The 17,566-nt window shown below is 39.9% G+C and overlaps 1 protein-coding gene across 1 annotated transcript; it reads right to left on the bottom strand.

The window, feature by feature from the left end:
- Positions 1–1,139: 1,139 nt before the first annotated feature.
- On the bottom strand, positions 1,140–17,325 carry lamp1a (lysosome associated membrane protein 1a). Its single transcript, XM_085805821.1, has 9 exons — positions 16,891–17,325; positions 12,279–12,385; positions 10,802–11,024; positions 8,992–9,153; positions 7,724–7,950; positions 6,761–6,886; positions 6,579–6,645; positions 6,329–6,496; positions 1,140–3,084 (listed from the first exon to the last, which is right to left on the bottom strand). Exons 1-9 carry the CDS (start codon positions 16,952–16,954, stop codon positions 2,945–2,947), a joined length of 1,284 nt encoding a protein of 427 aa, XP_085661947.1. The 5' UTR covers positions 16,955–17,325; the 3' UTR covers positions 1,140–2,944.
- Between the last annotated feature and the right edge of the window lie 241 nt (positions 17,326–17,566).

Below are 17,566 nucleotides of genomic sequence, written 5' to 3'. Positions count from 1 at the left end.
GAAATGATGTATGGTGAAAAACATTCTGTTACAATTAGTTCTATTTTTGGGTCCAAAATGAGCTAAATTGCCTGGACTATAAAATGTCTAGTCTGGAAACGACCGGTAGACCTCGGCTCAGTCCAGGGGGCGGGTTGAAGGCTGTCTTTCAAACTGCCTCTGCACGCAATAGGGTAGCGCTACGACCAATCAGAGCAAAGAGCAGGATGACGTTAGCCTGACAAGCCAATTAAAATGTAGGGTATGTCGTCATGGCGTTAAGCCGCCCAACGACTCTCTAAACAGATAGAGCGCTGTGATTGGTCAACACAAACGGTGTTCGAGACTCAAAATGTTCCTATGGCTCGTTTCTAGACCCACCTACGGAGCAAAGAGATCTGCTGCCGCGAGGGTGCAGCTAGATTTCTAGGCTAGTAATGTTGCATAATGTTACATGATTATCTCATAGTGTGGTGAATGTGCAGGTCACAACTTGTCCACCAGAACGTTTTAGAGTTGCTGGATTGTGTATTTGACGAGTTTGATGAGGTACAGGGCACCTGTGCCGTTCGCTGAGCAGCTCACGTCTCTGCCCCGCCGATCTCAAAACAACATGCACCGATAATTAAAGGTAACGAACCTACTGCTACGACTACAGGGGTTATGGTGATAGGAGAATTTGCCAAAAAAAAAAAAGTTGAACTATCCCTTTAACAACACACCCCAGAGGAAGTGGCCTACTGTATTTCATACTGTCTTCTCAATACTTGACTTGATGCTCGATACCTGCTGTAGCGATCCAGGGTGAATTATGTCGATGTGATGCAGTTATTTACTAAGTGCACTACGCTGAGGCTGAAAGTTAAAGGGCTGTTTCAATATTTTCAATATTTTTCTAACAATGATGTCGTGTACAGTTTGTGTTTTCCGGCTCTTGGCCCTTTAAACCTGCTGTAGCTGCTGCCTGGGATCAGATTTAGTTACACGGGACAGAAATAACCGTGGCGTGGACGATCCCACCTGGTGCAGCAGCTCTGAGCGCACGGCCGAGTTTATCTCACACTGACTGAACCAGATTAAACTAATTATTAAAAAAAAAAGGTACTGTTGTTGCAGAGCATACTCAAAAAAAAAGAAAAAGAAAAGAAGAAATACTGTCCTTGATTTTTAACATTTTTATTAACTTTCAGTCAGATGCATAATAGAAAACGAGATCACATCATTTTCTATAAAAATAAAAGTTCAAATCACTACAACAGTTCATATTGACGTTTCTTTTTTTGGGCGCAGGGGCGGGAAAGCACTGGAGTAGAAGATTAACTCATGCACCTGTTCACTTTTCCTAAACTTTAAAGTTAAAGCTGAGTCGCACTCGGCTTTAGCACCAACCCACATGTTCAGCATCAGGATCACCGGTTAGTTACAGTTACAGTTACAGTTACCTCTCTGTGCCGCCTCGGAGGAACAACGTGATTGGAGGAAAAGACACATTCAGAGCGTTCCCTTCTCTTGGATCATCTCATGCTCATGAAGCTTTAAAAAAAACAACAACAAATACTAGCGACTCGAGCATGTATAAGAATAAAACTTTGAAAATGTTTTTTTTTTTGTTTGTTTGTTTTTTACATGTGCACACGTCAGAAAAATCGTAAAAACATTTTTCGACCAACAGCAGGAAAAAGCCACTGGAACATTTAAAAAAAAAAGAAAAGGAAAATTGCTTTGTTTTACAGTTAAATTTGAGTCTCCCTCTTATTAAATTCATGTGATATTAACATCGGACACGGCCAACAACAACAACAACATAAACAACAACAACAACAGAAGACAGCAGTTCAGGCAAATTCAACCAACCCCCTACAACAGGGGTGTCAAACGTGCGGCCCGCGGGGCAAAACCGGCTAAAACCGGCTCGAAAGAGGGTCCGAAAAATTACATAAGAAGACAGAAGAGGCATAATATTGTTGAAATTGCACATTATATTTTTTATAAAGAAATAATCCAGGTTGTTCATAATATGTTTTGTAAAATGAACTGTTAACATTAGGGATGGGAACGACACGGGATTTGGAAAATCGATTGTCGAGGCCCATGTGTCGACTTTTTGTCGAATTGTCGGCCCTTGCAGATATTTATTTTAAATATTTTATTTCATTAGGGGAAAAGTGGCACTTTCTGCTGTTTATTTGAATAGGAAATATTGAAAGACAAAATGCAGTTTATCCCACAAGCCCCGCCCCCTCGACATTTCGACACTCCATTTTTTTTGTCGAGGGGAGCATGTGTCGATTTTTTGTCGATTTGTCGAAACAAAAAGTCCCATCCCTAGTTAACATCTTAATAATGGGCAACCTTTTAATTTACAGGCCGTTAATTACGTGATAATGTCAAGAAATAACAATCAATTTCATAGTAATGTCGACAAATAAAGCCAAGAAATAACGATTGATTGTGTAGAAATAGCCCAGAAATATCGGTTTAATTACAAAGACTTGGTGGAGAAAAATTCTGGCCTTTCCCAAAAAGTTCAAAGCATAAAAAGCATGTGTAATCTTTTGCCTTTATGAAAAACATGACATTATTATGGAATTGACCATTATTTCTTGGCTTTTTCTTGACATTATCACGTAATTAGCGGCCTATAAATTAAAGGGTTACCTAATAATGCACTAAAACAGTTATTTTAATTTATAGGTAATCGTGCTGTTATTTTTTTACCGTTCGTGGCCCCCTGAACTGAAATGAGTTTGACACCCCCGCCCACGGCCAGAACATAATAATAAAACAACAGTGGAGTCAAACTGCATCCGTCCGTCCTGGATAAAGCGGAGACTCGTCCTCTCGTCGAGATCATCAGTCGCCACAGAGAAACAATCGTCTCTCCGTTCATTCATTCACTCATTCACGCGCTCCTGTACTGTAGGTAAAAGGTAAAAGGTTCATAGTCAGTCTGAAGTGTGTGGAGTTAGATGGTCTGGTATCCGGCGTGGCTCCTCTTCCTGCCTATTAGATACGCGATGAGCACGATGAGCACCAGGCCGGCCAGAGCTGCTCCCACGATGATGGGGATGAGCATCTGGTCCTGGTCCATCTGACACTCCTCCGCTGGTAGAGAGACAGAAACAGAAACACCAGAGTCACATAACTGGATCATCATCATCACATTAGTAAAAAAAAAAAAACACTGATGATCCAACTGCAGCTTTAACAGATGGACGAGTGAGAGAGGAACAGATTCATTCATTTAATTCTGGTGGTTTTTTGGAGAAGTGGCCAAAACAATCAGATGTTTTTTTTTCTGACTGTGACAGTAACGTTTCTGTTCCAGACAGAGCCAGAAAAATGTGACAGAATAATTAGCCACAAAGTTGGAAATAAACACAGAAATAACAACTAAATACAAATGAAAATCTCCAATGCAATAAGACACCTCCAGAAGTCATTGATTAACATGTTACATGTTTCTACGTATTTAAAGGGATAGTTCAACATTTTGGCAAATTGGCCCATTGCCATAATCTCTATAGTCATAGCAGTAGGTTCGTTACCTTTAATTGTCGGTGCAAGCTGTTTTTAGAACGGCGGAGCAGAGCCATGAGCTGCTCAGAGCTATGCTACGGAGGCTCATTATGGGATTTCTTGGTTTCCCTCATCAAACTCATCAAATACACAATCCAACAACTCCACAACGCTCTGGTGGACAAGTTGTGAGCTGCACATTCACCACGCTATGAGATAATAACACAACGTTACCAGACAGAGTTGTTTTAGAGGGAAATACAGAGACTGCTTGATGAAAAACTGTCCCTGATGGCAACGTGCATCAGTGGTTTTGCATGAATTTCCCTCTAAAACAACTCTGTGTGGTAACGTTGTGTTATTATCTCATAGCGTGGTGAATGTGCAGGTCACAACTTGTCCACCAGAGCGTTGTGGAGTTGTTGGATTGTGTATTTGATGAGTTTGATGAGGGAAACCAAGAAATCCCATTAGCCTCCGTAGCGTAGCTCTGAGCAGCTCGCGGCTCTGCTCCGCCGTTCTAAAAATAGCTTGCACCGACAATTAAAGGTAACGAACCTACTGCTATGACTATAGGGATTATGGCAATGGGCCAGTTTGCCAAAATGTTGAACTATCCCTTTAACTCTTGACAAGAATCCAGTTAAAGATGATCTAAGTCTGCTCTCTTCTCCTCTGTGTTGCTAACCCTCCTTTCAGGGTTCCTACGCAAATATTGGAAAGTATGGAATTTGATTTTATACATTTCCAGGTCTGGAAGAAAAGTATGGAAAATGGAAACTATTGTATGGAAATATATTTACAGTATAGTGGGGGAAAATAAGTATTTGATCCCCTGCTGATTTTGTAGGTTTGCTCCTCCTCAAAGAAATGGACGGTCTATAGTTTTTATGTTAAGTTATTTTAACAGAAAGAGTCAGAATATGAACAAAAAAGTATATAAATAATATCATCATTTAAGATTATGAATTAATTTACATTTGATCAATTGAAATAAGGGCAAAAATCAGCAGGGTTAATTATTTTGTATGGGCTGTTATACCTTTGCTACAGTCTCCTGGAAATGATTTAATGACATAATGGCATAACACATTCAGAATAATGAAAAGAAATGATTAATTGCATGATTTATTTACATGATACACATCTATTTACTCACATGTCACAAATTATTTGAATTTTTTTACCAAGAAGTCTGGAAAACGTATGGACTTTGGAAATTTAAAATGTTTAGGAACCCTCTCCTCCATGTGCATTTGTGTTTTTTAACGAAGCCGGTGAGAAATCGATCCATGGAGCGGTGGATAACGTTATTTATCATCTACCATGTTACCATGTGTGTATTTGTGTAGTCTTATCTGTCATAAACAAGAGATTACAGACAGATACGACTACACAACTACACACATCGTAACATGCATATAATAATCCATCGATCCACCGACTGATTATAAAAGGCTTCGTTGAAAACAAATGCACACGACCGGGAGGAGGGTTAGCAAAAACAGCGGAGAAGTGACCCCCAATGGCGCCCGTCAGCTGGTACGATGTAAACAGGAAGTCACTGTCGAACCCGTCAAAATGTCTTAAATTAATTAATTCAGACTACTTTTTTTTCCTCCAAATCTTTATTGAGGTTTTCCAATTCAGACTAAATTTAAATGTTTGATGGAAAAGCAATACTTGCATTCTCAATATTCAACCTTTAAAGGGACAACGAGGAGTTTCTATTTGGTTATAAAAAAGTCTCACGTTAATGTGGATGAATCTCCGTTACCACTTGTTAATGGCTCCATTTTCGATAAATATATTGTTTTGTCTCTATGGTTATTTTGTTATTATTAGTGGTGGTGGAAATGCTGGGCGAGCCGACCAGCGTTTCTTTACTTTCGGTTTCGTGGCGAGTCATGAGAATAACGCCGCCGAATCTCCGTTTATGGTGGGAACTACGACGGTATGTGATCGTCTTCCAACCTCTGACTTTAATTCTTGATGAATGAAAACATGAGTCTGTCTTGCGCCGGTCAAAGAATTTCACGGTGCGGAGGCTCATAAATGTAGTGAGGAAACACTTCACTTTTCCAAAACTCCTCGTTGTCCCTTTAAGGTAAAAATCTTGCATAGTTCCTCTTTAAAGGATAATTTCCGTTTTTTACAACCTGGACCTTATTTCTAGCATAAAATACGATCATTTTACTCACCCAGACAACTTTGGTGTCATTTGGAGTCGTTTTGACGAAATCAGCCCCAGTGGAGCGGCGCGTATATCCGTATAATGCGAGAACACGGGGCAGCGCAATGCAGCCTCTAAATAACACATTATCCGCCGCAAAACTCGTTCATTTCGCCAATATTTTGTTATGATACACTAGTGCTATTCCCCTCCGAGCCCGGATGACATCATCCAGGTCAGAGGTCAGTAGGTCAACCTACAGACCCCGGATGTTGATAACAGCTAACCCCGGACTCAGAGGGGAATAGCACTAGTGTATCATAACAAAATATTGGCGAAATGAACGAGTTTTGCGGCGGATAATGTGTTATTTAGAGGCTGCATTGCGCTGCCCCGTGCTCTCGCATTATACGGATATACGCGCCGCTCCACTGGGGCTGATTTCGTCAAAACAACTCCAAATGACACCAAAGTTATCTGGGTGAGTAAAATGATCGTATTTTATGCTAGAAATAAGGTCCAGGTTGTAAAAAACGGAAATTATCCTTTAAGGACATGTATCGTATCAACACGAGGCTGGAGGCTCCTTCTCCAAACAGAGTGGAGGTCAGAGGTCAGAGGTGAATAAACTGAAGACGACAAGCGGCTCGACCGTACCTGTGGCGAACTGACTGGTGGTGACTCCGAAGGGTTGGACCTGCAGCCTGAACGTGTTCAGAGAGAAGTCCGGCTCCACCGCCAACGTCTGCTCTGCGTTGCACATGTAGGAGCGGCCCAGCGAACTCCGCAGGTAGTTCAGAGTGAAGTTACTGGCTGAGAGAGGAGCTGCGGAGAGAATAGGGGTTAGTATACGGAAAAATATTCAAAAAGGAAAAGAAATAATTTAGTTTTTTTTGCATTTACATACCAGCCATATCGGACCAATTAGCAAACAGAGCGATCCCACTCAGGTGATACTTGTTGCTCGTGGAGTTCTGTGGATTAGAAGAACAAGTCGATGGATACGTTTTATTTACACACACAAACAAAAACTAATAATGGAGCTAAATTAATAAAAAGAAAGAGAGAGAGACAGAGAGATGGATTTACCAGAGTGAAGGTGAAGTTGAGCGTAGTTGTTTGCACTTGGGTCAAAGATAAAGAAGCTGTGCTGCCGTCACAGGATCCAGATACGATCATCAGGTTGGGATTCAGGTTCACTAAATCTTGGACGGTCTGGAAAAGTGTAAAAAAGAAGGTTGGTTTATTTTTTTTTAGACATAAGACTGTTTATTAATCCCACACATGGGAAATTAGGTTGTTACAGTAGCATTGTAGCAAACATGGTTAAAGTAGAAAAATATGTGATACGATATAAAACAAACATATAAAACCAGAGAGAGAGAGAGATTATGTACAGTTATGTGCCAAATTATTTCAAGAATATACAGAAGAATATAAGAATATAAATTGGGTTGTTACAGTATAGAAGTATAGTAGAATTGTAGCATAAATGGTAAAAAACAAAACCATAACAAACATTTAAAATGAGAGAGAGACAGAGAGCCACAAGTTACAACCAAACGCCATGACTTATTAATTGGACAATAGAGACTAAATTGACTAACAACTAAACAATAATAAAATAATAGCAGTAATAGCGATAACCTTGCATGTCAGTAAGGTGCAAGCAAGACGAAACCAAAAAAGACACAAGAGGAGTGTATGTACATTTATATGTTTTTGCATATTTTGTTTTATTCTGTGTATTTTTGTTCAACATGGTTGAATTGTTTGTGCTGAAGTTTGATGTCTTGTGTATTTAGAACCTGAAGAAAAACTTAAATGACAAAAAAAGAGTATATATGCAGTCATTTACAAAAATAGAATAAAAATGATATACAGTATATAAAGTGTTAGTTGTAAGGCAGAGAAGAAACTATTGCACAGAAGCGGCGGTGGATGGGGGTGTACAGGAGTAAGTAGTGCAGTTTGTACACATAAATAGTGAATTAATGAATGAATGAATGAATGAATGAATGAATGTGATGTGTAATTGTTTGACTCCGTTACCTTGTTCTGAGACCTGGAGACGTAGGAGACGTTGAACTGCAGTCCCATCTGGGCCAGGAGGCAGAGGGAGCCGTTGCCGTTGGTGACGTTGTAGAAGCCGCGTTCAGGTGTTCCCGCAGGCGTCGGCGCAGGTGGAGCTGCTGTGGTCGTCGGGGCAACGGTGGAGGAGGAGGTGGTGGTGGTGGGAGGAGCCGTGGTGCTGGTCTGGTCCGCCACACACACGCTTTCTGTGACAAGGATAAAAAAAACAGTGAATATTTCAGATTCAGACTCAGAATTACTTTATTGATCCCTGGAGGGAAAGTTTTTGGTAACCCTTTAATTTACAGGCCGTTAATTACGTGATAATGTGAAGAAAAAGCCAAGAAATAACAATTAATTGCATAGTAATGTCATTGTCATGTTTTTCATAAAGGCAAAAGTTTACACATGGGAAAGGCCAGATTTCTCTCCACCAAGTCCTTGTATTTAAACCGTTATTTCTGGGCTAATTCTACGCAATCAATTGTTATTTCTTGGCTATATTTTTCAACATTACTATGAAATTCACCGTTATTTCTAAGCTGTTTCTTGACATTACTGTACGATGCAATTAACGGTCTGTTAAAGCAGAAGTAAGCAGAATATTTGTGTTAATATAAGTCTTAAATAGTTGTATCTTCCGACAGCAATCACTTCTATAGAGTGTTTGGTCTGAAACACGGGTCTGTCAGTCACTCTGCTCTGCTCTGAGCCCAGGAGAAAACTTTCCTTGTATCTACAACCTTTATCCAATGAGGAGAGAGAACGGCTAAAGGGGCAGTCCTCTCTGTGTGTGCAGCCAAGGGATGCGCGTGAATGTGGTGACGTAGGGACGAGGGCGGGGGCTGCTAACTCCATCGGCTGACAAGAAGTTAGACAAAACCACCGGATCGCTTACTTCTGCTTTAATTAAAGGATTACCACATTTTTTCTTCGTTACAAACTCCTAAAAGCTAAGAGAAAATCAACAAAAACTGTGATATACATAGGAGTTGAACAGGATCAACATAAATATAAGAAAAGAATAAAATAAGATAAAATAGAATAAGAATAAATAAAAATGTAATGATAATAATTCACACATATGTACATGTACTTGGCGTTTAGCATACTCAGTCAGTATACAGAGTTAAACAGCTTGATAGCAGCAGGCGGGAATGATTTCCTGTGTGGCTCTGTAGTGCAGCGTGGATAATAAATCATCAAATATGTTAAATGCCTGAAGCCGAAGCAGAGCGGTACTGCACCTGTGGGACTCAGGTCGTCTGCGGGCATGTACGCCTCCAGCCTCATGTTGGAGAAGGTGACGGAGGCTTCTCCGACTCTGAAGGTGGCGGCGCTCAGGCAGCGGTAGGTGGTGTTGACCGGCGCCCAGATGCCGACCGAGGCCGACACCAAAGTCACCACATCTGGTTAACGAAGACAAAGACAGGTCAGTGAGTCACATCTTCAATAAACTGTCTGTGTGTCAGATTTAATCCTGTTGTTAACGCTGCAGCTTCACCTGCTGAATCACAATGTCACGTTTAATTACACGGCTCCAGACTAACAGTTTTCACTCAGAGCACAGTGTCCCCCTTAACTTAAAATTTTAGGAATGCAAGCAGAAAACTTAGGAGAGCAAGCAAATATTCACATTTCCTTTTCATTCATGATCCTCACACACACATCGGCCTGTCGCCTGTTAATGACAGATACCAGATACTTTGAGTCTCTCCCCTTTTTATGTTTCACCAGTGTTTAAAAGAAAATTTAAAAAGGCAAATTTACTGGTTGCACGTGCACAAGTAGATGCACCGTCTCAAATTTTAGGGGCAAGATGCCTCCATTTAGAGGCAGTCTGGAGCCCTGTATCATGTCCCTAGTGACACAATCAGTCTCGTTAATTCCTTATTCATGTATCGTTAGGGTTCAGTAGCTTTTTATTGAATCTGAATTTCCAAAATCTTTTAAATCTGACTTAGTAAGTAAGTAAAGTTATAAATAACATAAGACTTTTTATTGATCCCATGAGTGGGAAATTCACTTGCAACAGTAGCAAAGAAGTACAAGATACGTAAAGAAGTAAAGAAAGAAAATCACTATGTACAAAATATATAGAAAAAAACAAAGAGAGGTACTGTTATGTACAAAATAAGGATGTCACAACCTGTTTTCACAATTAATCGTGGTATTAAACGCCACAATTAATTAATCGTAAAGATTCCTAAATACCGTCACTTTCACAAAAAAGATAATACGGTATGTCAGAACCGTGTCGGCAAAGTAAAGGTCAATGCACAGATACTGGTAAATTTACATGTACGTACCGGTATGTACCTACGTAACACTGAATTGGTAGGAATTTAAATGTAAGCGTGTCATTTGTAATTTTAAAAAAAAAAGTTCAAAATAAACTTAAACATTTGGTGTAGATTTGAAACATTTCCCGTAGGGGATTAATAATTGGTCCTATATTAATTCACATTTAACATATTTTGTGTAAACAATCAGTTATGTAAGTATATTTTGGCTATATTTGATTTTACACATTCATGGTGTTTAAAAGAAATGGATTATTGCATAATAATTAATAATCGTAATACCATGATTATTTCTCTGACAATAATCGTACCAAGAAAATCTATAATCGTGACATCCCTAGTACAAAATATTATTTAAATAGAAATAAAAGACTATATATATATATACACCTGTTGTTTGGTCGAAGATTTTGCACAGTGTGGGTGGGAATAAAAAACAAGTAACTGTACTGTTTCTATGAATGACAAGGTAAAATACATACGTAGATAAATTATGCAGAAAAGAACAAAACATGAATACCGTAAATACACCTGGGTGAGGAAATGGAGACAGTGGCTTGTGCAAAAGGTGCAAAGTGGAAACTACAACTGTGTGTGTGTGTTGGTCGTTGCTTAATTAATCAACAAAAATTCAGCTTTATGAGGATGTTAATTACTGAGAGAAAGAGGGAAGCTGCTCTCCTGCGTCTGTAACATGATAATTGTTAGTTAGTTAGTTAGTTAGTTAGTTAGTTAGTTAGTTAGTAGTTCTGACCGGAGCTGTTGGACTCGGGGAAGGTGGCGGTGTCGCTGAGGTTGTACTGCAGCGTCAGGTTGGCCACGCTGTACAGACTCCCGTTGGTGGAGAAGCTGAGGCCCAGAGCGTGGCCCGGGCCGAACACCGCCACCAGCCACGGAGAGCTGCTGCCGTCGGCGCCGCAGGAGCTGCTGCCTGGGTCGACGGCGGCCGAGTCGGGCAGAGGGACCTGCACCGTCCTCTGAGGAGAGAGAGAGGGAGAGACAGAGAGACAGAAAAGGAGAGAGAAGGAGAGACAGAGACAGAGAGAAGGAGAGACAGACAGAGAGAGAAGGAGAGACAGAGAGAGGGGTGGTGAAGAGCTGCAGCAGTGGAGACAGGGTTCCTACAGCTTAAACCAAGTTACATTTAAGACTTTTTAAGACTTTTTTTAAAGCCACTTGAAATGAAATTTAAAGCAGAAGTAAGCGATATTTTTGTGTTAATTAAATAGTTATATCTTCCGACAGCAATCACTTACATAGAGTGTTTGGACTGAAACACGGGTCTGTCAGTCCCTCTGCTCTGCTCTGAGCCGAGGAGAAAACATTCCTTGTATCCTACAACCTTTATCCAATGAGGAGAGAGAACGGCATAAAGGGGCAGTCCTCTCTGTGTGTGTGCAGCCAAGGGATGCGCGTGAATGTGGTGACGTAGGGATGACGACTGTTATGGTGCGTTCAAGGCAACCCGTAACTCGTGTTTTTCCGACCTGTGAAGTCGTACCAGTTCGATCTGGTACGAGTTCACGGGTCAGAAGTTACGAGTGGCCGTTATAGTGACTTTCACAGGTAAAACAGGTCGGAAAAACACGAGTGGGTTGCCTGGAACGCTACAAAGTCGTAAGTTGTGACTTGAAGCTGTAATTTACGGTTTCAAAAGCCTGCCTGGAACGCAGCATTAGCCAAAACGACTGGACCACTTACTTCTGCTTTAAATTTAAGACTTTTTAAGACTTTTTTTAAAGCCACTTGAAATGAAATTTAAGACCGACTTCATAATAAACACAAATGCAGAAAAAAGAAAAAAAAACACCACATCAATTACAGTACATAGGGTTATAGGGACAATTTTACCCACTTTCCTATGTGATCCAAGGTAAAGTGACTGCTACATGAACATTGGATTGTGTCTCTTTCCAGCTGTCCTTTCTAAATAAATGCATAAAAAGTCTGGGGGAAAAAAAAAAACACTGACTCGGGAGCTGGAGGCGGTGAGAAATTTAGCGTTGACGGCCGCCACTAACTTCTCTATGTCCGAATGTTACCAATTATTTTGAGATTTGAGACTAATTACAACCATAAAATACCACTTACCATGTGTTACCATTTTTAAGACTTTTGAAAAATTGATTTAAGACATTTTAATGCCAATTAAGGCCTTGTTTTTAGATTAATGAATTCTGGGAGAGAAACATGACTCGGTTGTTGTTGTTGTTGTTGTTGGATGTACGAACCTCACTGCTGGACGTGTTGTACGTGATGGAGAGCGACGCAGAGAGCTCAGCCTTGATGCAGGTGGCGTTTCCCTGCTTCACCTCAAGCGTGACGGCCTGGATACGACCTGCCGGGACATAAACATGATCATTAGAACAGAAAAACAGAATAATTAACGTAACGTAAACTCACACAAGCTGAAAATAAACAGGAAGAATACTTTTTTTTCCAGCTGTTTCTCAACAAACACAAATCACAGCAAGTTCAGTTCCCTTACAAAACAAAACATCAAGCAAACATCCTGCCAGAAATCTTGAAGTTACTTTTGACGCTCAGGTGAAAAAAACTGTTGCTTTTTTCAACTACAAAAAAATAGAATAAAATCAAAAATTTCCATAATGTCATCCATGCATTTCTTTTTCATTTTCCTCAGTCTCTGTTGGCGTCAGTCAGATCTCCAGCTCATACAGCATTATAAACACATTACACCTGTTATTGTCCCTTTTAAAACACTTTTAAAACGATCTTGTTCCAAATGTATATCACTCTGATCTGATCTCAGCACTATTATTATTATTATTATTAGAAGTATATTGGATAATACTTAACAATCACTATAGTACTGGTACTTGTTGGGGGAGCAATATTTCATATTGTTTGTACAAAATAGACAAATAGAAATTCTTGTAATCTAATAATTAACCCCCCGTGTCCCGGGGCGCTCAGTGAATGGAGCTCTACTAGTCACTTTAAGGTCCTGACTTCTGACAATTGAACGAGGGCGACCGTGCCTTTGCTGTTGAACTAAAACTGTTTTCCTATTGAAACAAGAGAAACAAATTCATTAATATCTTTTAAAACTTTTCTTAAAACCTCCTTTTATCAAAAAATCTTTGTTAAGGTTTGGTATGTGTGTTTTTTATGTGTTTATTCTCCTGTTTATGATCCCTGTTGTCTTTGTTTGCTTTTCTCTTTCTTGTTAAGCCCCTTAAGAAAAGTGCTACATAAATAAAGTTTATTATTATCATTATTATATGGTAATTACACTGAAGTGATAATTATATGCCATAATTCACAACTCTACCTGACGATGGCGATAATAGATTTGCTCTTTAATACACTGAGATAACTGCACCGCACTGCTTCTGGGACCCAGCCTTTTATATTATATTATTATTATTATATCACCTTCTATTTGTGATGTGGGTGGAGAACAGTGAATAAATGAGCACAGATGATAATAACAAGTTGATGGTTGAAGCAGTGGACCAGCAGAGGTCTCCAGATGGCCGGCGGCGACCCGACTCTCAACTAAATGTGGCTGCGATGCACAGAATGACTAAGTGGTATTTAGCAACTCAGCCAACCTGGCAACTTTCACACTTGCATTGTGAGCTATTAATACCTTTATTCCCTGGAAACTGCCAACTCACTGTTGTGTGTCCGTGTGTGTGTTAGAAAGCGGCTGCACACATGTTGTTTAACCCCACAACTCAGATCCCTAAAATAAATGATTAAATAAATAAAAAACTGTCCTCTCCCATTTTTTAACACTGTGATGCAACACAGGAGTTTCACCAGTGGCCTCAACTTCACTTCTCACATGTGGCTGCAGGACTTTTCCTCTGAGGTCGACTTCCCATCAGCTCAGGCTTCCTACTTCTGTTTAAAATAAATACAATTAAAACTATGTCCAAGTGGAAAAAGTAAATATTCTGTCCACAAGCCACAAAATAAAAATATTGATACACTAAAATGTCACAATATTTCATGAAGCGATCCTCAAACCGACGGTGGTTCCTTGGTTCAGGTTGCACAAAATCAAAAAGTAGGATGGAAACTCAGATGTAGATGAAGTTGATTTCTGATTTCTTTGTGCATTATACAACAATTTGTGTTCTTACTGTATAAACCAAACCACAATGTGGCACCGTAGCTCCTTTTTGTGTACAAACTGCACATCTTGCTGCTGTATACGCCCACATCTGTGCAATACTTTTATATGCCTTACAACTACCAACACTGTATATAATTTTTATTCTATTTTTGTAAATAACTGTGGTTATGGTACATAACTATGTATTTGTTTCTATATTTGCATATTTTTCTACTTTTTTACCTTGTATGTTACAAATGCTACTGTACTGAACTTAATTTACCATGTGTGGCATTAATAAACAGTCTTATGTCTTACTTATTACATCCCAGTATATTGCAATATATCACAGTCAGGATATGTATAGTATCACCAGCTTCTTGCAGATACTCAGCCCCACACCAGCTATACTGTACTGATAAAAGGGTCAATGACATGATGCAATGTCAAGTGGTGTAACCAGTATTCTTTCATAAAAATCTGACTAAATACAGGAAAATAAATCTGGGCTCAAATGTGGAAGACGTGTAATTCACTTTTACAATGCAACACTATGTTTCTTAACAAATTTTACATCATTTGTCACATAATTTAGAAAAAAAAGTGGTGTTTTTAGGAGAAGTCCTGCTCAGTATTCCCAGATTAAGTCAAATTTAAATATAGAAATACAGCATTTTAATGTAATGTTTTCAGAAGACATTAATCAAATGACAAATAAGCTGAACATGAATACAAAATGTACATTTTAACACATCTGATGCATGTTTTTAAGACAGTTTTTAAAGATATTTCTGAATTGCGCATCTTGCCAACCCGTATTTGTCACCGACCGAAAACAAATAAAGGATTAATGAAATAAAAAAAAAGAGTAACAGTGACAGTAACTGGTTCCCTCATTTAGCCTTTAGCTTGTGGGTGGTGTCATGTCTCCACCGTGTTACTGGTTTCCATTTCACAGCCAACATGCAGCTGAACTCTTCCCTCTGTCTCAGTCCTTTCACTTCCCTCGTCTTCGTCTTTCTACATTAAAACACACAAACACACACACACACAAACTGCGCTTCAGTCTCTCTCAGTCACACACACACTCTCACCATCTCCCTGCTGCCTGACTCAAAGTTGACCCCGGTGTGACCTCTCGATTCACCCGGTAAACACACAGCACAGACTTTACACAACACTGCAATCTGATCGGTGAGGTAACGTAGCTGTGTACAAAGTAAAAAAGCCACAGATAAAAAACAACAACAGAAAGAGACCCAAACTGACCACACACACCAATCTGTTTATATACTATGTTATATTAAAACAACTATACTTGAACTCCTCTAACTAACTCAATCTGTGTTGGCGTGTTTCCCCGTGTCAGCAGCCTGGACGATCTAACTGCTCATAAATCAGCCCCGTCAGTCCGTCGGCCCCCCGTCTACACAAAGCCATCACAGTCACATGAACCTCTCCAATGACACAACAACAATGAGGCCGATCTGCTGGTGCACAACATTAACAAACCCTGGGCATTATATCAGAGGAGAATAGAGTAGAATAGAACCTGAAGACAATTGACCTTTGGACTTTGATTTAGTTCTTTTGATAAGAAACTTTGGTCAAACATGGAGAGACATTTCCTCTTATAGAATATTATTATTTATGCCTGAAACTTACGATGGCTGAAAATTGTGAAAAATCTTCTGATCAACTTCAAAATGAGAAGCTGAAATCAAAGAGTTGTGACGTGCTTTGCTTTCCTTGAAAAAAAAAAAATGACTCAAAACAATTCACAGATTGCAAAAGTAGTAGCTACCGGTAGTTGCTACAGTGGTGGAGGAAGTATTCAGATCCCAAAATAGTCATATTGAAAGTAGGTTGCTGGCTGCAGACACACAACCTTTGTCACTGTTAATCTAACATATGACTGATCATTCAATCATATATAAGCAACATTAGCTAATTTATATAGACTGTAATTCATTATAGACCACAAAACTTGTTTTCTATCCAGCAGCTAATAGTCCAAATTTATGTAATAATCATAATTGGGGAAGTTTGGACCATAATCATGAATGACTCAAACTATTTCTCAATTGATTTTCTGTCATATGTTGAGTGTTTTAGGTACAATAGCATTTCATATGTTTAGTTAATAAAAGGAACTAGTCAGTATTTAGTAGTAAATCGTCTCATAATAAGTAACTAACGTAAGTGAGTTCATCTGAAACTGTCTCTGGTCCATTGACACAAACAGGAAATGTGTGTCAACAAAAAGTCTGTGGGAGTTTTGATTTTGTCCTCACACATTAATCTGATATTTCCTCCACTAATTAGTTAATAGATTATTAAAGCCATTAAATGTCATTAGTAACACTCTGGTTGCCAATCAATCAATCATAGCTCTGTCGATATAGCCTAACGTTACTGTGCGATTGATTAGGTTACCAACGTTACCGTTACCGTAGTAACTTGTTCGGTCAACGGCTGTTGGTTTTTCCAACTGACCGTTGATTTGGTCGTCACTCATATTAATGTTAATCTAATAGTTCCTCCACTAATCGTTAATCGATCATTAAAAATGTCATAAGTGACACTGTGGTCGCCAAATATCAATCATAAATCGAACGACTGTGTTATTGATCATCACTAAATTACTTGTTAATCTCGGTCGACGGTTGTTTTATTTTTTTGTTTTTTTTCACCGGCCGTTTTTAGGTCCAACGGTCGCTTTAACCGTCAGAAATAACAGTCACTCACTCACTTACCTATAACGGCAAACAAGGCGACGGTGAACACGGCCAAAGCCCTGGAGAGAAACAACATCTTCATCCTTCGGCCGTGAACGCACCACAGGACCGGCGGAGCTCACTTTGTTGTTGTTGCCGTTGTCCGGTGGTGGTGGTGCGGCCGCAGGTGTGTCGTTGGTCCGTGCGTCGGTCCGTCGGTCGCTACTCGCTCGGTGCGTCGCACTTGACTCACTCGACCTGTCGCGGCTGTTGTTAGCTAAAAAACCTCTGCTACCGCCGCTACTGTTGTTGTTGGTTTACGTTTCTGTGCTGTTGTCCGGAGATAAAACAAGATTAAAACCCGGTGTTAACGCAGCATGTCCCGGTGAGGAGAAGAAGGAGGAAAGCGGAGCGCAAACAGCTCGGTGCTACCGCCGCAGTTCAGTCAGAGCCACAGTGAAGTGAGTGAATAAGCCATAACTCGTCATGTGAACGGGAGCATTTAGAGCAGCTCCCCGGTCACGTGAGACCCTCCACCCGCCACATCCCCCCTCCTCCCCCCGGCCTCCCTCCGCTCTGAGTCTGTATCTGCTCCGTATTAACAACTATGTCACCATGAGATAACAGAAAACACCATTTTGTCCTATTGCATCCAAGTTGTCGCTGTTAAATTAGATTTTTTTTTAATTAAATTTTTATTTTTGCATTACACACT

This window comes from Trachurus japonicus, chromosome 3 (assembly GCF_045865225.1).
Source record: "Trachurus japonicus isolate A0001 chromosome 3, Traja_1.0".
Lineage (NCBI taxonomy): Eukaryota > Metazoa > Chordata > Actinopteri > Carangiformes > Carangidae > Trachurus > Trachurus japonicus.
The sequence above is the reverse complement of the archived record's forward strand: the minus strand, read 5'-3'. Positions and strand labels throughout refer to the sequence as shown.

What these genes read in the sequence shown, in the direction of transcription:
- lamp1a (XM_085805821.1), bottom strand. Translation starts at nt 16,954, where the DNA reads ATGAAGATGTTGTTTCTCTCCAGGGCTTTGGCCGTGTTCACCGTCGCC. An exon ending in AGACGACCTGAGTCCCACAG is followed by an intron (nt 7,951 to 8,991) that starts GTGCAGTACCGC and finishes TCCTTGTCACAG; the next exon opens with AAAGCGTGTGTGTGGCGGAC. An exon ending in TCTCCAGGTCTCAGAACAAG is followed by an intron (nt 6,887 to 7,723) that starts GTAACGGAGTCA and finishes ACACTTTTCCAG; the next exon opens with ACCGTCCAAGATTTAGTGAA.